At 41.3% G+C, this 23,051-nt stretch overlaps 1 protein-coding gene across 1 annotated transcript in view; it reads right to left on the reverse strand.

Annotated features, from left to right (window-relative positions):
• Positions 1-22,161, reverse strand: part of rnf141 (ring finger protein 141) — a 42,254-nt gene extending 20,093 nt beyond the window's left edge. The window contains exons 1-3 of the mRNA XM_048545488.2: positions 22,008-22,161; positions 9,014-9,217; positions 228-336 (exon numbers count right to left, since the gene is read on the reverse strand). Coding sequence (XP_048401445.1) covers positions 228-336; positions 9,014-9,156 — 252 coding nt within the window. The 5' untranslated portion in view covers positions 9,157-9,217; positions 22,008-22,161. The remainder of the gene's footprint in view (positions 1-227; positions 337-9,013; positions 9,218-22,007) is intronic.
• Positions 22,162-23,051: the final 890 nt, after the last annotated feature.

A 23,051-nucleotide genomic window follows, 5' to 3' on the forward strand; every position in this document is an offset into this window, starting at 1 on the left:
CAGACAAATCTCTAAAATCAATTTTTCCAACAATAGCATTTGATAAAGGCAGATATCAAAAATCTTTACACCACTTTTATATTAATAGAACTATTGACAGCCAATTTAAAAGACAAATTTTACATATGCCTATTACAAATATGTACAGACGCGCATTTTGTTTTGTTTGTATTGGAATAGTTCGACATTTTAATTGCTTTTGAATTATATAATTACTTTCTTCATACCTTTGAGCTAACAATCCTAACGATGACTTTCCAAAGGGCAGAGGAATCAGATCCAGGTTGGACTTCGAACAATAAGCATTTTTCTTGCCCAGCAGTCAGTCTTTCAGTGCTACAATGAGTGAAAAAAGCAGAATATTAACATTTGTCAGTGGTACAAGACTCAGTGCAGATAGCGTGAAACATTGAATGCAAATGAGCAATTATCCATTCAGCAAATAAGTTCCAAGTTTTTATTATAAGATTGTTCATCAATTTTGATAAGTTATTTTTTCCTCCTGTCCTTTTATAATAGTGGTGTGATGGGTGCCTGTGCCCTAGGGTGTTTTGCCCAAATGGCCATTCTTCACTCATTAGCCTAACCAACAAGTTTCAGGAGAGCGCATCACAGGAAAGAACACACTTCCAGCTGAGCACTGATGTGTGGAACGACCTTAGTATGGGGTGATCAAAGTTTGCAAAGACAAAACTAAAGGCAACTGCCATTAGCTCCACCTCACCTTTTAGCTTTAACACACTTAATTTTTTTCAAAGAATAGAGCAGTCAAAGTGACATTGTCTTGCTTGGAGGATTGTATTTACAATACAACAATTGTAAATAAACTCCAAATGTTACATAAGCACACATTTCAGCATGAAAAAGCAGACCATGGCAATGCTGAACAAAAGCAGAAGTTGCCGTAAAAGCTCAGCAGGCCTGGCAGCATTTGTGAAGAAAAGTCAGAGTTAATGTTTCAGGTCTAGTGATCCTTCCTCAGAACTGATGATAGCTAGGGCAATGTCGACACAGATGCTACCTGCTGAGCTTTTCCAGCAACTTCTGTTTTGTTCCTGATTTACAGCATCCACAGTTCTTTCAGTTTTTACATGGCAATACTGAATCTATCCATGATAAGAGCTGTCACATGTTCTGACGTCAGGTTAGTGGCAATCCTATGATCATCGAATTACAGAATTTCTAGAATGTGAGCTTCTATACTCAGTACATGAACTGCAGAATCATGAGGAATGACTGCAAACGAAACAAGCTGTCAATGCTTCTGGTGCCCAACAGATGTTCAAATGAAAATTACCTTGGAATCATTTGCAAAGACAACTGTCAAAACCAATTGCACAGCACCTTTAATAGATAAAGAAAATAATCTCAAAAGTAGTTCAAAGAAGGGTGATCAGATCGAAATGGACATTGGAACAAGGTGCAAGATATTAGATTGGATGAGTGAAAGTTAAAGTTGGGTAGCAGCAAACATAGTACTGTAGAATTTCACATCCTGTTTGAAAAGGGAAGACTGAGTCCAAGACTAGCATTTAAACTTAAATAATGGAGCCATGTGGTTTTGAAAGCAGGGTTAATTGAAGTGGCCTGGCACACAAGGCTGGGGGAAGCAGCAATAGAGAGGTAGTCACAGAAATTTTACAGAGATATTTCAAAATACTCAAAATAGGTATATTCATACTTTGAAAGAAAAATTCTAAAGGTTGAACCCAACATCCATGGAAACTAAAATTAGGGAGAACCATCAAATGTAAGTAAAAAACACATAACTGCACAACAATGAGTGGCAGGTTATATGATTAGTCAGAATTTAAAGAATGGCAGGGAATGACAAAAGATTAATCAGGAGAAAGAAATAACTGTATGAGGGGAAGCTGGCTAGAAATAAAACAGACAGTAAGAGGTACTTAAAGTGAGTACTATCGCATTCGGAGTGAGAATGCGCATTAATAGTACATGCTTTTGTTCACTCACAGGATATGTGCATCTTCAGCCAGGCCTGAATTTATTTCCCAAAGGGCAATTAAGAGTCAACCGTAATGTTGGGATCTGGAGTCAGAGGCCACGCCAGGCCAGGAAAGATTGGCAGTTTCCTTCCCAAAAGGACACTGGTGAAATAGCTGGGGCTTTCCCAAAAACTCTAGACTCTTGATTCCACATTTTTAAAATTCAATTCCAAGTCCGCAATCTGCTATGGCAATATTTGAAACTAGGTCTCCAGAATGTGACCTGGGTCCTTGGATTACCATTCTAGCGACAATTCCACTAGTGATGGATGAAATGAACGAAACATTTTGCTTCAATCTTTTCTAAAGAAGATATACAAAAATATGTGAAAAGGAGAGGGTCTTATTAAAATTACAATCACTAGGGAAACTGTACTGAGCAAACTAATGAGGAAGCAGGGTGACAAGTCTCCAGGCCCAAGTGGACTTCATCCTCAAGCAGGACATCGCAAAATTGGGGTTGGGAAATTTTGGGGTCTCACACTCAGAGGTAGCGATGGCAAGCCCCTCTCTACCCACTTTGAGGTTTTCTTAATCCCCACTGCTAACCAAGAGGTGTGACAAATTTCAACCTTGAATTAAGGTAATGGTGAGCAAAGGTTTAGCTGGCAGGATCCTAGGGCATCGGCACTAATTTTCCAAAATTCCCAACTTGCAGCAAAGGTTCCAAGAGACTTGAAAGTAACAAATATTATCTTTATTCAAGAAAGAAGATAGGCAGAAAACAGGAAATGATAGGCCAGTTAGTTTGACATCTGTTGTGAGGAAGTTGTTAGACGGATCGTTATGGAGGTTATAACTCGGTACTTGGGTAACCAGGAAGATTCAGTATCATTTTACGTAAGGGAAAGCATGTTCAACCAATTTACTGGAATTCTTTGATGCACTTACAGGTTCTGTGGATAAAAGGGAGCCTGTAGACACACTGTACTTGGGTTTCCACAAGACATTTGATAAGGTCACATCAAAGGATACTGTAAAAACTAAAAGCTCATGTAATCTATTAGCTTGGTTATGAGTGGCTGACTGACAGAAAATAGGGAGTATGCAAAAATGGGCTTTTGCCTAATTGACAGGATTTGTTGAATAGAATCATGCATGGGTTTCTGCTGGGGTCTTCACTCTTCTACAGTTTATATCAAATAATTAGAGGGAAGGGAAGGCACAATGGCTAAATTTGGAGGTAAAACAAAGAAAGGTAGGAAAGAATGTAGTGAAGAAGATATAAGGAATATAATGAAGAAAAATGGGAGGTTGTTTTCTTTGGAGGAAGAATCAAAATCGGAGTATTACTTGAATAGATAACAACAGTGGAATTCAGAGAGTCTATGGCATGTACATTGTACAATACACCTGTACAAGTAGAATGTAGGTCAAACACGCAATCAAAGCAGCCTTTGGGATGCTATCCTTCACTTTGAGGGGAATCGAACATAAAGGTAAGAACGCTATGCTTCATTCATACAAGGCACTGACAGGGCCACATCGCGAATACTGTGTAAAGTTCTGGTCTCTTTATTTAGGAAAGATGTATGCATTGGAAGTGGTTTGGATGACATTCACTAGTTTGAGACCTGGCATGAGCGATTTGTCTTACAAGAATATGTTGAATAGGCTGAGTTTGTTTCCACTGGTGTTTAAAAAAGTGATGAGTGTCTTGATTCAAATGTGCAAGATCCCGAATCATATTGACAAAGAGGATGTGGAAAGGATGTTTTCTCTATTTTAAAATTAGAGTCTGACTTTTCAGGAAAGAGATAAGAATTTTTTTTCCTGAGGATTCTGGGACTTTGGAACTCTCTGCCTCAGCAGTTGGCAGAAATGGGGTCATTGAATATTTTTTAAGACACAGGTTTTAGATTCGCGTTGGTGAAGGGAATCAGAATTTATTGCGGGGGGGGGGGGGAATAGGAATACAAAACTGCAAGACAAAAAGAGATGAACCAAGATCTTATTAAATGGCAGAACATTCTTGAGGAGCTTAATGACCTACTTCTTCTATTTCACATGTAATGGGACCCTGTTACATAGGAATCGGAGGAGGCCATTTGGCCCCTTGAGCCTGTTTCCACCATCCAATGAGATCATGGCTGATCTGTGGCCTAATTCCAAATGCCTGCCTTTGGTCCATCTCTCTTATGCAACTTTGCTTAACAAAAAAAAATGTATTTATCACAGATGTAAAATTAATAGCCGATCCAGTGTTCACTGTAGTTTGTGGAAGAGAGCTGCATAAATCTACCACTTAGTGTGGCCTAATTTACCCTGTCTTTTACTGTTAGTATCTTAAAGAATTTGATCAGATAACTATTTACCCCTCTAAATCCTCAAGAAAACATGCCTTTTTTGTATAATCTCTCCTCATGACTTAACTTCTGAAGTCCTGGTATCATTCTTGTAAACCTATGTTTAGCTTCCTCCATGTTAAGTGTATCCTTCCTAAGGTGTGGCGCCCAAATCCGCTTATAGTACTCCAAGTGGGGTTAGCCAGAGTTTTGTACACCCGCAGCATAATTTCTGCATCTTGTACTCCAGTCCTCTAAATATAAAGGCCAACATTTCATCAGCTTACTTGATTATTTTCTACAGCTGCTGGTGACATTTTCAAGATCTATGCACCTGAACCTCCAAGACTATTTAGACATCCATTGTTTAAGTTCATATCATCTGTCTATCCTTTTTGGGTCCAAAGTGGATAACCTCAAACTGCTTACACAGAATGACATCTGCCACAGTTTTACCTATTCATTCAGACCATCAATATCCCTTTGTAATTTTATGCTATCATCCGCACTGCCTACAATGATGCCTAACTTTGGGTCATCAGCAAATTAGGATACATGACTTTCTGTGCCATTATCCAAGTCATTCATAAATAAGGTGAACAAGCGAGGCCCTAACATAGATTCTTATGGGGCACCACTGGACACATCCTGCCAATTTGAGTACCTGCCATTATCTGTACTTTCTGCCCCTGCTACTCACTCAATTTCCCTACCTTGTCAGTAATGTGCATACAATTCTGTGGGCTTCTACTGTGTTTACAGTCTCTTATGTGTCTAACTTTGCCTTCTGGAAAGCCAGATAAACAATATCCATAAACATTCCCTGTCCACTACCTTAGTCACCTCTGCCAAAAATTCAATGAGGTTTGTCAAGCATGACCTACCTGTCAGAAATCTATACTGGCTCTCCCTGCTTAACTGAAAATTTTCAAGGTGTTCAGTTAACCCATCCCTGACTATAGACTCTAACAATTTCCACAACACCAATGTTAGGCTCAGAGATAATGGGAACTGCAGATGCTGGAGATTCCAAGATAATAAAATGTGAGGCTGGATGAACACAGCAGGCCAAGCAGCAAACTGGTCTGTAATTCCCTGGCTTTTCTCTTTTGCCCTTCTTAAAGAGGGGATTGACTTGCAGTTTTCCAATCCAGAGGGTCAACTCCTGCATATAAAAAGGAACTCAAAAGATCGTAGTTAGGGTTTCCATAATGTGCTCCTATAAACCCTTTAACTGCATCGGTTGGAAAACATCAGATCCCAGGGATTTGTCACTCTCTAATTTCTTCATTATTCATGTTTATTTAATGTTAGTTTTATTTACTCCCTGCTCCTGACTGACTATTACTTTTCTGGGGATTTTTGGCAAGCTGTCAGAGGCACAGTAATTATTCAACATGTCAATGACTATGGGGAAATAGGAGACAATATCCCCATTCTCAATGTTTAGTGGACCAACATTGCTCCTGACCACCTGCTTTCCTTTTGAATTGAATGATTTATTAAGGTGAACGATTTATTGTCATTTGTATTTAACAAACTCTGCACCATTTTGGTTTACAGAAGATATTAAGATATCAAGATATCTTCTTAACTAAAAACAGAGTTCTTCCTCCCTTCTTGCACTCAGTTCAACATTGAGAGGGGGCTGCGGTCACCACAACAGGCTTTGTAACTATGAATTCCACCGCATTACAATCCACCTATGAGTCCCACGCTGGGGTCTCCATTGCTGCTTCCGCTCCACCACCAGGAACACCATACCAGGCTACCATATTGCTGTCAATGCAATTGCTGCTCCTGGCGATCTGCTAGGAGTGCTGATTTGGGCCTACAGCATTGCCATAGCTGGCTGATGCCAACTGCAGATGCTGCTTTCTCTGCCACCTGCAGAGGCCACCCTGCCATCAATACCATCTTGAAAACCAGTGTTGCTCCCACTGCCTTGAGTCATGTGCTGGGTCCACCAAGGTTGAAGTCACCATGCTACGGTGCCTACTCTCGCCATTGGGCCCATACTTGCTGCCATCGCGAGCTGTCTGAGGGATTGCTCTCCTCCATGCTAGGCTTGCTCTCGCTGAGGAGCCAACTCCTGCCACTGCTACCACACATGCTTGGGAAGCCTGGCCCGCTGAATAGGCCTCCAAAGAGGAAAAGAAAAACCATACAGAAAAAAAAAAGAGTAAAAGCATAAGTTAAAAAAGAAAAAAAAAACGAAAACAAAGAAGGTAGATAGAAGTGGACATGCCCTGGGCCACAAACCCGGATGCAGGGGCGCAATCTTGGACTTAGTATAAAATTTCTTCTTGTGATTTTAATGGCTTTCTGGTACTGGGTTGAACACCCAGTGTAGATATTCTGCACCCAGCACCTGGTAGGGAAGTGGAGAAGGCCAATGGAGAGAACTTGCACTCTCCATGGAAAGGTACATAAAGCTGGAGTGGTCTTCTAGGCTCCACAAAGAAAGTATAGGGTTCATCTGTCTGGAGGCGGCCCCAAGGAGGCTTCCCCCATATTCTTCTGTGACTTGACACCAGCAGTTAGTCTCCAAACATCACGATTTTGATCATCTGGTTGCCAGTACGTATTTGGCTGACAACAGAGGGAATTAAGATAAGCGAAGCATCAAACTAATAGAGTCAGATAGGTTCGACATTCATCTGTCCTCAGTGTCGAAACACACATCTCATGGTGTTTTAAGTGCACTGGGATAGCACGACTAAAAATAATAATTAAAAAAAATTTATTTTGGGTTACCCCATCCTATCCACAAAGCTAGCTGAGGGGAACGGGAAACCTGGGTTGAAAGGTAATCTCCTTTCAACTTTGAATTTTGTATTAATTCTGCTGAATGCATCACCAGTGTTAATTAAGCCCAAATCGAGAGCTCAGTCATAGCACACCCTGCTTCCCTGGTTGGGGGTCTAGTCTGTCTATTTCTAGAAGAACACAGCAGGCCAGGCAGTATCAGTTGTGTTCCTCCAGCTCCACACTTATCTCTGATTGCAGCATCGGCAGTTCTTACTATCTCTATTTCTAACTCCTTTTCTTAAGGGAGAAGGCAAAAGAGGTTTTATTACTTAGTTCCTAAGCTTGCCACTTTTTAAATAATATTTTTACTATTTAGCCATTTTTGATATGATGCATTTTAAGTGCGAAAATGATAAATGTATGTTTAACATTATGGTAAACCTGACCTTTCCTAAATTTCCTCATTAGTCCTTTGAGCAATAAAACAATTTGACATGCCTCACATGAAAAGATTGGGCAACTGTGCTCTAAGGTGAGGAAAGCACAAACTGCAGTTAGTGCTAATGATAAAAGACCAAAGGAATGTGAATAAAGACAATTACCTTCATAGGAGGAAATGCCAGTAACAGGAAATTAAGTGGAGTGCAAACAGGTCCTTGTGAAGCAAAGACGAATCAGGGCAAATCGCCTGCTTTTGATTTGTTTTGTTGCTTCTGTAAGATGCAGGTTTATGGTGTGCTTATGAGCAGCATTAATTGAGAACGGGTTTCAGTGACTAATATCTTTGGGACGACTAGGAAACTGATTTCCTAGATTAAATATTTCAAAATAAAAAGAGAAGAGCACAGCAAGTATGTAACACATCTGTTAAATGATAGGAACAACTTGCGTTTATATAGTGCCATTAATGTGGAAAACTCTCTCAATACACTTTACTGAGCTGAAACAGGAAATGAATGTTGAACTACAAAAATGTAGAGATTAGGCATTGATGAGTTAATACTTTATAATCAACAGCTGTCACACATCAAGGCAATATGTTGGTAACAAAATAAATCCTCAACATAAAATATCGAAAGGATTTTTTTGGCTGTCACCAGAATTTACAAGAAAAATAATTTCCAGAGCAGAGCAGCTGAATAACAATAGAATATACAGAAATTTGGATGGGATCACATTTTGACTTAAGCTCCTAACAAGGCAAGTTTGCATGAGGAAGCATATTTCAAAAAATCCCACTGCATGTACAGCTTTCTGACCATACATTTTACACATACGGAACATCATGTAAAAGGTGCCTCCAAGTTTCCAATATTTGCTCCTGATGAATTAAGCGTGCAATCAAAAGCACAAGGTTGGAATACTTCCACTGTAACATTAACTTCTACACTAGTACTTCCCTTCATTCAAAGAAGCACATCCAATATTTACATGCCAGAACAGTTGCTGTTTGGAGGAAGAATTGCGGAGTGTGCTTGAGGTCAAATTGTTTGCAACAACACAATTGCTTGGCACAGCAGTGGAAATGAATGGTGGAAACATGGAGGGTCAATAGGAAACAGAATACAAATCAGCCTGTGTTATCATGCTGGCAAAGGTTCAACATCTTTTTAAAACAGAAAATCAGCAGATTTGCAAGGCTGTGAAAAAGAGTAGGAAGTGAAATTAGCTTTTCTAAAGAACTGGCATAGAAACAATCAGTTAAATGGCCTCATTTTGTGCTAACTGATTCTTTACTGAGAGGCAGCGAAATAGTTTACTTCCTGATTTGGAGAAAGAGCCACATGAAAATAGCCATGGTCAAACGAATAAGTGAAACAAGAAACTCAAAAATGACAATTCAATTATTTTGTAAACAAGAGGATTTTGGTACTTTCAACTTCAGCAACATCACATTATTAAATTTGTTCACAAGTCAGCCATGCCACCTTTTTATAACCTTGAGACATTTCACAAACATGCAAAACTCACATCTCATTAAGCTCTGCCACTCTGGCGAGAAACTCCTCATAAGTCAGGAAGCCACTTTCTCTCACCAGGGCAGCATGTTTCATCATCCGATCTGGCAATTTGTTAAAGACTGCTGGAGTTTGATTTGAAATATGTTGACCCATTACTGGACAGACAATGGGTGGCTTCCCCACAGGCTCTAGATTTGGGTCATTTGTAAAGCTCCTGTTTGATTTAAAGAAAGGAACATGTAAAAAGTTTTCATCAAAATCTTCAGTGAACTATTTGTAAGGACAAATTAAATCATTTCAAAATAGTACAAGCAATATTCATAATGTAATGCAATTCTGGTTTTCTCCACATCTACTATGAAACAAAATTATAGAGGGCATAAATACAAATTGATTTGCAAAAGTAGTAAATATCAGAGGCGGGTTCTTTACACAGAGAGTTGTGAGAGCATGGAATGCGTTGCCAGCAGCAGTTGTGGAAGCAAGATCATTGGGGTCATTTAAGTGACTGCTGGACATGCATATGGTCACAGAAATTTGAGGGTGCATACATGAGGATCAATGGTCGGCACAACATTGTGGGTTGAAGGGCCTGTTCTGTGCTGTGCTGTTCTGTTCTATGTTCTATGACGCAAAGAGAAATGCTTTATAAGCAGAGCATGGTTTGGCGCTGGATTGCACTGCTTGGAAATGTGGTGGTGGCAGGTTAAATCATAGCATTCAAAACGATATTATATAATTATTTCAATAGAAAGAATAAACAGGGTGATGAGAAAAAAAAGGCACCATTACACTGCTCATCCAGAGTGCTAGTGAAAAACGATAGGCCAAATGGCCTTTCTCAGCACATAACAATTTTGTAATAACACCAAGTCATTTTGGATGTGCTAAAATACTGAAAAATTGGTAACTGTTACATCACCAGTTCTTACTGTCCAAATCTGTGCACAGCAAGGGTCCATGCTTGGCAAATCAGATGAATGACTAAATAATCTCATTTTGCAGAAGTTCATTGAATGTTTGGGGCATTTTGTACACTTTTTACATAAAAACTATGCAAATCACTCATTCTCCATTAACTTTACAGTAACAAAATCAGGAACTGAATTGAAGGTTTCAAGGATGCTTTTTTTTTCTCATGGGATTTAGCACTAAGCGGCACAGTTTCTAAAAAAGGAATTACACTGAAGACTGAGATAAGGTTGCAATTCTTCCTTCAGAGGGTGTCTCATTTTTGAAGTTCCCCTTTTGGAGTTCTCCAAGCTGAGAGCAGCAGAAGTTGGGTTACTGAATACATTCAAGGCTGAGCTAGACAGATTTTTGGTCAACAAGATTAGAAGAAAATAGATCTTTTAAGTAAAGGTGATAATCAGATTGGGAATAATCTTATTGAGCGGTGAAGCAGGCTTATGGGATCAAACGCCCTAGCCTAGTTCTATTTCTTATGTTTTTTTTGTTATGCTGAGGTTAGAGGAAGTGCACTGGAGTTCCTGACCTCCTATTCCACAGGTCATGACATAAAACGAAAAATATATTTCCTGTTACTGAGATAACCAATTAAATATCTTACCAACCAGGCTTCTTTAATAAACGGTTTATTATTAAGACAATTTTTTTTCCAATGAAGAATGTTTAACTTATTCTAAATTTGTTTGTGGGAACGTGGATGTCACCCAAAGGGCAGCACGGTGGCTCAGTGGTTAGCACTGCAACCTCAGCACCAGAGACTCAGGTTCAGTTCCACCCTTGGCCAACTGTGTGGAGTTTGCACATTTGTTGTTGGTCTGGAGTCAAATGTAGACCCAAAGATGTATGAATTTTCTTTGCTAATAGACATCAGTGACCAAGACTTATTTTAACAATAAGTGCCAGTGTTACATGGTGACCATTGGGCTAGTTTTATTAAAAATTAATTTATTGAGTTTAAATTTCACCATTTGTGGTGGGATTTGAACACATGCCCCAGAACATTGGCCAGGCGTTCTTGATTACTAGTCCTGTGACATTTCCATTATACTTCCACTAATATAAACAGTCAGTATTTTAAAATATAAATGGTTATTCCTTTATATAACCTAAAGTGCACAATTAAACACACACACTTCTGGAAAAGAGAAAAAATCTCTCTGAAGAGATGCACTTTAAAAAAAATTTCTTGCCATTAGTGACATTTTTGAAGGTAAAATTGATAAATAATGATCTGAAATCCACTGCTCTAATTTACTGGCATATGTGGCCAAGTTAGGAATCATGTTTGACTGTCTCAAGTCTTAGCAGGCACAGCTGTACTGTAGACCTCTTTGGCTATAATTCTTTAAATCACTTTTAACAAAAGAACAAATAGATTTCATTTCAATCTCAAGAAGAGAGTCTTCTTTCAAAAACAGAGGAGATCATCAGGGTAGTCCTTTCTCACAGACTTCAGTTCCTCAACTAATTCCAGATACCAACACTTACGCATCCGGTCACACTGTTCAAAATAGGTCCACAGCCATACAGGCAGCTAACGCCAGTCATATGATTTTTAGGAAGCCTTGTTTAAAAAAAAGTCCAATGTCCACAGTGACCTTTTGACAATCTATTTTATAGAAACTACATGTTTTTACTAATGGAGAACAGGAGTAATAAGAAGTTGATATTAAGCTGTGAATCTTAGAGTTAGAAGAGGTCCATGTAGTTACAGGATGGAGGTCTGGCCTACGTGAAGTAGATTTCTTTGGGAAGTAACAGATGCTCATTGTCTGTAGATGTCATATAATCAAGATTTTAGCAAGGCTTTATTCTGATGCAAGAACAGAAACTGCTGGAAGAGCTTGGCAGGTCTGACCAGCATCTGTGGAGAGAAGTTAGAGTGAATCTTTTGGGTGGAGTGACCCTTCCTCAGAACCTCAGATTCATTCTGATGCTCATAGCACAAGGCAGGAGGGAATGCAATAGGAGACAAACCGCTGAGTTGAACTGAAAACTTGGCTAAAACACAAAATTGTTGATGGAACTGTAATAAAACCGGGAGAAGGCCACTGTTGTTTAGGGCTGTAAACAAATTATTTGAAGCTTGGAACGTGGACAATGACCTTTGATGATTACGATGAAGAGCAAGTTTTTACATTTCGCATTACTCATTGTGAGCTCCTGATGTATGTTATTCAATGTGGGAGACATAAAATGATCAGCACAGCCTTCACCAGGAAGAGATTGAAATTGAGAATCAATTGATCACCTTGTTCTTTTCAATCCATTATTTTGAATCCACATCTCCAAACTAATTTTGAAAGTTGACAGAATTTTCACATTAATCATTAACACAGGAAATCACAGAATTCCGAAGTGCGAAAGCAGGCCAGTCGACATATCGAATCCACACTGACCCTCTGAAGGGCATCCCATCCAGATCCATCCCCACTACTCTATCGCCATAACACTGCAATTCCCATTACTAATTCACTTAGCTTACACATCCCTGGACACTACGGGTAATTTAGCATGGCCAATCCACTTAAGCTGCACATCTTTAGATCTGGGAGGAAACTGGAGCACCCAGAGGAAGCCAAGCAGACACTGAGGAAAACGTGCAAACTCCGCACAGTTGTCCAAGGGTGGAACTGAACCTGAGTCTCTGGTGCTGAGGTTAGAGTGCTAATCACTGAGCCACCGTGCTGCCCAATGAATTCTAAGGCCTCACATCTACCTTTCCAATTGTGTTTCTCCTGTCATGGAGATGTACAGTACAGAAACAGACTCTTCAGTCCAATTTGCCCATGCTGACCAAATAATCTAAATTAATCTCAACCCTGCCAATTCATATGCCTTTTAAATGTTGTAATTGTACTAGCCTCCACTAGGAGCTCAATCCATACATGGATCAACCTCTGTATGAAAAAGTTGCCCCTTAGGTCCCGTGTAAATCCCCTCTCATCTTAAACCTATGCCGTCTAGTTTTGGACTCCCTCATCCCAGGGAATATACCTGTCCAGTTATGCTATTCATTCCCCTCATGATTTTATAAACCTCTATAAGGTCACCTTTCAGTCTTTGACACTCCAGGAAAAGTAGCCCCAGCCTATTCAGCCTCTCCCTATCGCTCAAGCCCTCCAACCCTGGCAACATCCCTGTAGACCTTTTCTGAATCCTTTCAAGTTTCACAACATCCTTCCTACAGCAGGGAGATCAGACTCTCAATATCTTACAGTAAACAGTGCATGCTTGGCTTTCATACTGGACTGCTCAGCTACTAAAAATAGTCTACTTCTATCCACCCTGCTCAATCATTTCAGTTTACAGGTATTCCAAATCTATGACAAGTAGCAGTTTTTGTTTATTTATAGAAAACTGACTGCAATTAAAATGGGGTGTGGAGTATGTCAGACATGGACACTGTGACATACCATGTGTATCAGCGTGTCTCCTTTGGTAAAATTCATTGCAAGTCACAGTGTATATGGATAGGAAAATTATATAATGCAACAATGTTATTTCTAAATATTAAACAGGACGTATATATACTTTTAAATACATAAAATATATCTGATGTAAAGTCAATGAAGAATGAGTTCAATAAAGAGGTTGCAGATATTGTAGATCTAACATTTTATGTTGCTTGAGAGCTCCTAAATTTGAACTCCTAATCCAGGAAGATTCCCGCTAAGTGTTACAGGAATGTGCAATGTATGTAATCTGTTACCTGAAGTCTGGCAAAAGAAGTGCACAATCCGTAAAGATTTTCCTTCAATTAACAACAGAAATTTCCTGCAATAAACTACAGGCTATTTCTTGGAAAATATGCGGAGAGCGCATAACAATTATTAGCCACCTATTTGAAACATTCATTAAGGACATGGTCTAAACAAAATTAAGTAACCTACACATATCCATTACATAACTGATTAAAGCCCTAATAGATGCAAATAAGATAAGTCTGTATTACTAACAATAATCAAAAACCAGGACTGATTCAGAAGATGCAATATAAACCCATGATTCAGTCACACTGTTTGTATCAAAATCTTGATGACCTTTATTTGTATATGGTTTGTAGATACAATAGCTACATGTTCCCAATAGCCACAGAGGTGAGAGTCTCTTGATTTTATCAGTACTATAACTCTTATGGCAAAGATTGGCAAAATCCTTTGAATTAAGCATAAATTGAAAAGTTCTTCACTATCCAATTACAGGAGAATGCACTGTGGTATTGATGGATAATTTCCAATTGACATTTGAAGGTATATCTGTGAAACTGTTGATAACCTTGTAAGATCTGGGCAGTGAAATAGTGCCGAAAATTGATGCGTTCAGACTGGAGGCCAGGTCTTAGCTCATTTCTAAAGCATACCATATTAAGTCACACTATTAACTGAATGGGTGTCAGGGCACTCAATTGACTGAAGTACCATTCAGTTAACAGCAAAACTATGTTTAAGAAATCTTTAAAAATGTTTCATCGTTGCGTCATTTTTCTGAATTTTATATTCCACATTCCCCAGGGATCCACAACCAACTATCAAAAGAAAACATTCCACCAGCAACAACAATTAGCATCTAATTTACCTGAGAAAAGCAAAAAAGCTCTGCATTTTTGTGGCACCTTGACAGTTTTGGAACATCTTAAACTGCTTTAAGTCAATTATGTGCTATGAAATTTAGTCAAGTGTTGCAATGTTAAAAAAATGACAGCTAATTCGGTCACAGCCAATTTAAGAGAAGAAGGACAGCAAAAAACTACTTATTAGCTTGATGTCTGAGGTAGGGAAAATGTTAGAATTCATAATGAAGGATGTGATAAATGAGCGTTTGGAAAATGAAAAATTCAACAGAGTCAACGTGGATTTATCAAAAGGAAAACAAATTTGACAAACTTGCTGATGTTTTCTGAAGATGTTACTCGCAGCATTGACAAAGCAAAATTAGTGAACATGGTGTATTTGAATTTTCAGAAGGCTTTTGGTAAGGCCCCAAGAAGCAGTTACTAAATAAATTTAGTCTGCACAGACTTGGGGTGAATATACTAGTATGGATTAAAAATTGACAAAGCTGAGACTATAAATAAATGGGTAATTGTCAGGATGACAGGCTGTTGAACTGGGGTACTGCAAAGGTAGGTGCTAGGTCCATAACTGTTCACAATATGTATGAATGGTTTACATGAGGGGGCCAATTGCAAATTGCTGATGACACCAAACTGCGTGGAAACATAAGCTGTAAGAAGGGTGCAGGGAGGTTTCACTAGCATTTGGGCAGGCTAATTGAATGGGCTAGAACATGGCACATGGTGCTCAGAGCACCAGGGACCTGGGTTTGATTCCAGCTGAGGGTGAGTGTTTGTGTGGAGTCTGCATGTTCTCCCTGTATCTGTCTGGGTTTTCATCAGGTGCTCCAGTTTCCTCCCACAGTCCAAAGATGCACACGTTAGATGGACTGGCAATGCTAAATTGCCCTGCAGTGTCCAAGAATGTGCAGGCTACGTGGATTAACCATGGGAAATGCAGGGTTACAGGGAATAGGATGGGGTGTGGATCTGGATGGGATGCTCTTTACAGAGTTGGTGCAGACTCAATAGGTTGAATGGCCTCTGTTTGCACTGCAGGGATACTATGATTCTAAATTAGTGCGGTTCTTCAATTTGATTGAAGAAGAACAAAAAAGGATATTTCTTAAATTGTGAAAGGTTGGAAACTGTAGGTGTCCAGAACGATCTGGGTACCCTTCTCTAGGAGTCACTAAAAGTCAGCACGCAGGTGCATAAACCATTTGGGAAGGCAAGTGGTACGCTGGCATTATGTTAATAGGAAATGTATATCGGAATAAAGAAATTTTAATGCAGTTGTACAGAAACCTGGTGAGATCTAATCTGGAGCGTTCTGCACAGTTTCAGTCTCCTTATGCAAAGAAGGACAAAAATTGCTAGAGAGCAGATCCAGATTAAAGCCTGGGATTATTTTATGAGGTGGTGGTCAGCAGCAAACTTGTAAGTGGAGTTGGAGCGGAATTTGGCCACACAGTCATGCATGTATAAGCAGTATAAGAGGCCTGTGTATGCAGGGCAGTGTTATTGAGGATTACCATGGAGGATGTGCTGTCACCTATCCTTACTGACTGCAGTCTGTTGGTCAGGAAGTTGAGAATCCAATTACAGAGGTGGGAGCAGAGACCGAACTCCCAGAGTTTGGAGATGAGTTTCTTTGGAATTATGCTAGAGCTGTAGTCAATAAGCAGGAGCATGATGTAGATATCCCTTTTGTCCAGATGTTCCAGGGATGAGTGTAGGGCCAGGGAGTTGGTGTTTGCTGTGGACCGGTTGCATCAGTCGGCAAACTGCAAGGAATCAAGGCAACCTGGGAGGCTGAAGCTGATGTGAGCCACAGACACCTCTCGAATGTACTGCTGCCAACAATTCTATTCGACTTCATTTTTGTAGCCTGTTATGTCGTGTCAGCCTTGCCACAAACATGGTTGTCCATATGGTTAGTCTGGGTCTTAAGCTTAGTTTGGTATTGCATTTTGGCATCCCTAATGGCCTTGCAATGATCGTATCTAGATTTCCAGTATAGGGCAGGGTCGCTCAACTTGACCTGGACTTCAGTGGGGGACTGTTCAGCATGCAGTCATCTATACACCTACTAATAAAGATTGTAATTGCAGTGGGATACACATTTTGGTTGACTGCTGAGTTCTTGAATATGGACCACTCCACGACTCTAATCACTCCCACAGAAGCCATTCAGTTTCCTCAGACCAACGCTGCACTTTACTGGGTCTTCACACTTCAATTTCTACTCGTAAACTGGGAGCAGGAGCACAGCGTTGTGGTCTGATTTTCTAAAGCTACCCAACACGCTCCAGAATGGGATGTAAAAATGGATTTTTAAAAAAAGTTGCTGGAAAAGCTCTGCAGGTCAGGCAGCATCTGTGAAGGAAAATACAGTGACCCTTCCTTGAAATGTTACATCTGATTTTTCTTCATGGATGCTGCCAGATCTGCTGAGCTTTGCCAGCAACTCTTGTTTTTGTTCCTGATTTATCGCATCAGCATTTAGAACATAGAACATAGAACAGTACAGCACAGAACAGGCCCTTCAGCCCACAATGTTGTGCCGACCATTGATCCTCATGTATGCACCCTCAAATTTCTGTGACCATATGCATGTCCAGCAGTCTCTTAAATGACCCCAATGACCTTGCTTCCACAACTGCTCCTGGCAACGCATTCCATGCTCTCACAACTCTCTGTGTAAAGAACCCGCCTCTGACATCCCCTCTATACTTTCCACCAACCAGCTTAAAACTATGACCCCTCGTGCTAGCCATTTCTGCCCTGGGAAATAGTCTCTGGCTATCAACTCTATCTATGCCTTTCATTATCTTGTATACCTCAATTAGGTCCCCTCTCCTCCTCCTTTTCTCCAATGAAAAGAGACCGAGCTCAGTCAACTTCTCTTCATAAGATAAGCCCTCCAGTCCAGGCAGCATCCTGGCAAACCTCCTCTGAACCCTCTCCAAAGCATCCACATCTTTCCTATAATAGGGCGACCACAACTGGACGCAGTATTCCAAGTGCGGTCTAACCAAAGTTTTATAGAGCTGCAACAAGATCTCACGACTCTTAAACTCAATCCCCCTGTTAATGAAAGCCAAAACACCATATGCTTTCTTAACAATCCTGTCCACTTGGGTGGGCATTTTAAGGGATCTATGTATCTGCACACCAAGATCCCTCTGTTCCTCCACACTGCCAAGAATCCTATCCTTAATCCTGTACTCAGCTTTCAAATTCGACCTTCCAAAATGCATCACCCCGCATTTATCCAGGTTGAACTCCATCTGCCACCTCTCAGCCCATCTCTGCATCCTGTCAATGTCCCGCTGCAGCCTACAACAGCCCTCTATACTGTCAACGACACCTCCAACCTTTGTGTCGTCTGCAAACTTGCTGACCCATCCTTCAAACCCCTCATCCAAGTCATTAATAAAAATTACAAACAGTAGAGGCCCAAGGACAGACCCCTGTGGAACACCACTTGTGTTGTAATCATTTCCCAAGAGTCAAAATTTAGCAAAGTAATTTTCAATCATTTTGAGTGCATGACCCTTCCCCCTCCCCATTTCTGAAGAAGGGTCCCGACATGAAACATCAGCTTTCCTGCTCCATTGATGCTGCCTAGCCTACTATGTTCCTCTAGCTCCACACTTTGCTATCTCTGACTCCAGCATCTGCAGTTCTTGCTACCTCACAGATCTTGTAGTAGCTTTTAAATCCTTTACTCCTATCAAAATCAATATTTCCTTCACACTTTCTAAACTTCCACATTATATATAACTCCGAGGTTGAGTGTGGGGACAGGTCACCTGTCCTTTTCCAGACAATGTAGCCCACTAGTATATAATGAAAGCAGACAGGGATTAACTCACCTCACTTTAATGCGGACCCTTGCTTCTACTGAGCACTGGAGTTGTGAGCAAGTCTGAGGTCAGGAACCTACGATTAGCATTCTGTGCTGCATTTCCAACTTATTATATACAAGGATAAGTAGTTAGCTAAAAAGAATCCTTTATGTTTCTAAACGGGACTTCTTAAAGTTGTAACTTTTCATTCACTTCAATAAATGGAAGCTCCTATGAATTAATAAAGCGTCTTACTTTTTCACCTTTGAGCCCCCTTTCTCCTTTCTCGCCATTTCTTTCGGTTTTTTGGTAAAAATAGACGCCATGGCGATTGCGAGAAATTGGGAGTAACGATCGTAGTATGAACATTAAGAAATTCTGAACAGTGAAAGGAAATTCCAGAGGGAGGGATTTATGCAGCTGAAGGCCTCTAAGTGGTGGGATGCACAAGTGGACAGAATCACCTCATTATAAGAGTACAGGAGGCCACTTGGCCCACTGTACCTGAACTAGCTCTCAGAGCATTTTAACTTAGTCTCAAGCTCCTTCATTCTTCCTGTAGCGCTATACATTATTTGCATAGAACCGATCATCCAATGCTCTCTTGAATGCCTCAACGGAACCTGACTCTGCCACACTTCCAGGCAGTGCATTCCAGATATTAACTACTTGCTTTGCAAACTAGTTTTATTTTCCAGATGAATCAGTATTAAGGAAGGGAAAGTTGTTAAACTGGAGAAGTTTACACAATTAGAAAGGAACAATGGCTGAAATGCAAGGAGCTAGTTGTTACTCAAATGTAACTTGGTGGGAATATTCAAAATCGACAGCTAAGATTTGGATGACTTAGAGTTTATGCAATAGGTGGATAACCATCTAAGCCAGATCAGTGTTACAGTACAGTCCTCATTATGATAGCAGACAGTCTGATAGTAGAATAACTTGTCGGCTACATGAACAAGGTAAAACTTCATTAAGTATAGAACTGATTAACCTGAAAAAAATGAAGCAGATTCAACAGTACCTTTCAAAAAGAATTGAAAATATACTTATACAAGAAGAAATTTACAGGGCTGTTAGGAAAGAGCTGTAGGAGTGCAATTAATTGGACATCTCTTTCAAAGCATCAGCACAGACATGGTAACCTAAATGGCCTCTCCTAGTGCTTTGGCCATCTTAATGTTCACTTTACATGGATCCATGTCAAAAATCTGCCTGATAATATTCACAGAATCCCTACATTCCTGCGGAAGCAGGCCATTCAGCCTATCGATTCCACACCAACACTCAGATGAACATCCCATCCAGACCCACCCCCTACCCTATCCCTGTCACCCTGCATTTCCCATGGCTAATCCACCTAGCCTTCACATCCCTGGACATGATGGGCAATTTAATGTGGTCAATCCATCTAATCTGCATATTTTTGGACTGTGGGAGGAAACCCGAATATGCAGAGGAAACCCATACAGACATGGGGAGAACACGCAAACTCCACACAGTCGCTCGATGGTGGTATTGAACCTAGGTCCCTAGCGCTGAGAGGCAGCCATGCTAACCACTAAGCCTCCATGCCAAATTGCTATGAAGTACTCCATAATACGTCAAGGGAGCTTTATAAATAACATGGGAACAAATATAACAGAGTAGATGCAAAAAGAATGTTTCTCCTGTGCATGGGGTCCAGACCAGAGGACGCAATCTCCAAATAAAAGGCAAGTCATTTAGAACTGAGTTGAGGAGGAACTTCTTTTACTTAGAAGGTAGTGAATTTTTGGAATTCTCTACCCCAGAGGGATGTAGAAGCTCAGTTATTAGGTAAGTTCAGAACAGAGATTGATAGATTTCATGTTACTAGTAACTAGTGATGAGGGATAGGGTAGGGATATGGCGTTGAAATAGCTGATTGGCTGCAATCTGGAATGGCAAAGCAAGATCAAGAGGCTAAAAGGCCTACTTTTGCTCCTGTATTCCTAGAAATACAAGTTTTGGTGCTATTTGATTCTACAATTAGAAATTGTAGGGAACCATGCACTTTACTGAGATGAAGTTGATGGAAAATCTAAGACCTGTTTTCCCTTTTCTCCTCCTCCGCCCCACCCCCCAACCGAGATCTGTGGATCATCGGCAGGTAGCATTTGTCGTCCATCCATAATCACCCTTAAAATGAGTGATTTTTCAGAGGACAGTGCAGAGTTAACTATCACGACAGGTCTGAAACCACATGCAGGCCCTGTAGGTAAGGTTGGCAAATTTCCCTCTCTAATGAGCATGGGTGAACTAGATGGATTTTTTTTACAGCAATCAATGATATTTCATATAGTTACCTTTACTTCAATGCAGATGTTAAATCTGTAAATTTAGCAAATTAAATAATTATAAATTAATAAGTGGTGATTACTGAATACCAGAGTCTAATTAAAATAGCCAGCTCAGTGTAAACATTGTTAAGTGTCACTGTTATGACTGACTTCATAATCATGAAAAAAAGTTACAGTACAGGTGGATAACTATCTATAGGTTGGAATAAATGGTTGTGCCAAGTGAGAATGTTGAAGTCCAAATCTTGGAATTTGTGTGACTTCATTTGCAATGCTGTGCTATCAGAGGATTAGTATGGAGACAGCACGATACTTCAAGACAGAGTACTGAGGAAGTACTGCATAGTTATACAGTGGACAGCACTAAGAGAGTGCTAACCCATGAAAGGTGTCACAACTGGGAGAAATTATAAATTTAGGACTTGCATTTGAAGAGGCATTGTCACTGAGCACAGAGTCCTCAGATTTCCTACATAACACCAATCATGATCAGAACAGATTAAATGAATAGACCTCACAACAATTCAAACACCTTAAGGACATGAAACAGCACTACATCTTGGTGTATAAACATGGCACACAGAAGTGAAATATAGAAATGAGTAAAAATCTTATTTGTATTTAAAACCAGTGTTATTTGTCCATGATAGCTGTTCAATCCAAGAAGAACATTATGCTCCTGTAGCGAGTCATATATTGTTTTTACAACTGCAAATAAGCACAGCCTAAGATGTTAGGAGCTGGAAAGGGTTAACTGCAACACGAGAAGGCATCCCATGCGAGGGAAGGAGAAAAGTGGGGGGGGGGGGCGGATGACTTCTTACCACTGGGTAAGGGTGAGGGAAGTGGAAATGGAAATGAAGGGGTAGCAACTCATCCCAGTAGGAAGGGAGACTGGTGGGAATCTCACCCCAGAGGAGTTGCAAGCTGACCTGAGCTCTAGGGAAAGGTGAAGGGAGGGAACGGGAAGGTGGGAGGGAAGTGGAAGATACATGTCACTTCCAGTGGAAGGGGAAATGGGCGAGTATTGCAGGCAGAGGAGGGTACAGCGGGGCCATTCATCTGAGGAAGGGGGGGGGTAAAAATGGTCGAGGATGGGCTAGGGGGCCCACCCAGAGTGGGGGAGGGGAAGATGGGGTGGGGCAGAAGTGGGAGTAGTTTCCAAGTGCCTCGATAACGGTTAGTTTCTGAGACGCAGCAACAGTCACTCAGGTCCCAGTGACTACAGGCGAGACGGCGGGGTAGCACCGCTCGCGAGTGGGGAATGGATGGTTGTTAGGCCCTGAGCCCAGGCCGCGCTCTCACCTGTTCCCAGCTCCGCGCTCCCGCTTTCCTGATAGCGGCACCGCTGCGCGCGCTCCCTCTGCCCTGCCAGAGCGCGCACGCACGGTGAAGTGACGACACAGAAGGAGTGTTGGCAGCGGCGCACAGGCGCGTGAGATAATATTACAAAGTGGGGAGCTGGATGAACACAGCAGGCTCAGGAGCACAAAAGCTGACGTTTCGGGCCTAGACCCTTCATCAGAGAGGGGGATGGGGAGAGGGAACTGGAATAAATAGGGAGAGAGGGGGAGGCGGACCGAAGATGGAGAGTAAAGAAGATAGGTGGAGAGAGTGTAGGTGGGGAGGTAGGGAGGGGATAGGTCAGTCCAGGGAAGATGGACAAGTCAAGGAGGTGGGATGAGGTTAGTAGGTAGATGGGGGTGCGGCTTGAGGTGGGAGGAAGGGATGGGTGAGAGGAAGAACAGGTTAGGGAGGCGGGGATGAGCTGGGCTGGTTTTGGGATGCAGTGGGGAGAGGAGACGAACTGGGCTGGTTTGGGGATGCGGTGGGGGAAGGGGAGATTTTGAAGCTGGTGAAGTCCACATTGATACCATTGGGCTGCAGGGTTCCCAGGCGGAATATGAGTTGCTGTTCCTGCAACCTTCGGGTGGCATCATTGTGGCACTGCAGGAGGCCCATGATGGACATGTCATCTAAAGAATGGGAGGGGGAGTGGAAATGGTTTGCGACTGGGAGGTGCAGTTGTTTATTGCGAACTGAGCGGAGGTGTTCTGCAAAGCGGTCCCCAAGCCTCTGCTTGGTTTCCCCAATGTAGAGGAAGCCACACCAGGTACAGCGGATGCAGTATACCACATTGGCAGATGTGCAGATGAACATCTGCTTGATATGCAAAGACATGTTGGGGCCTGGGATGGGGTTGAGGGAGGAGGTGTGGGGGCAAGTGTAGCATTTCCTGCGGTTGCACGGGAAAGTGCCAGGTGTGGCGTTGGAGGGGAATGTGGAGCGGACAAGGGAGTCACACAGAAAGTGGTCCCTCCAGAAAGCAGACAAGGCTGGGGATGGAAA

This window comes from Stegostoma tigrinum, chromosome 17, assembly GCF_030684315.1.
Source record: "Stegostoma tigrinum isolate sSteTig4 chromosome 17, sSteTig4.hap1, whole genome shotgun sequence".
Lineage (NCBI taxonomy): Eukaryota > Metazoa > Chordata > Chondrichthyes > Orectolobiformes > Stegostomatidae > Stegostoma > Stegostoma tigrinum.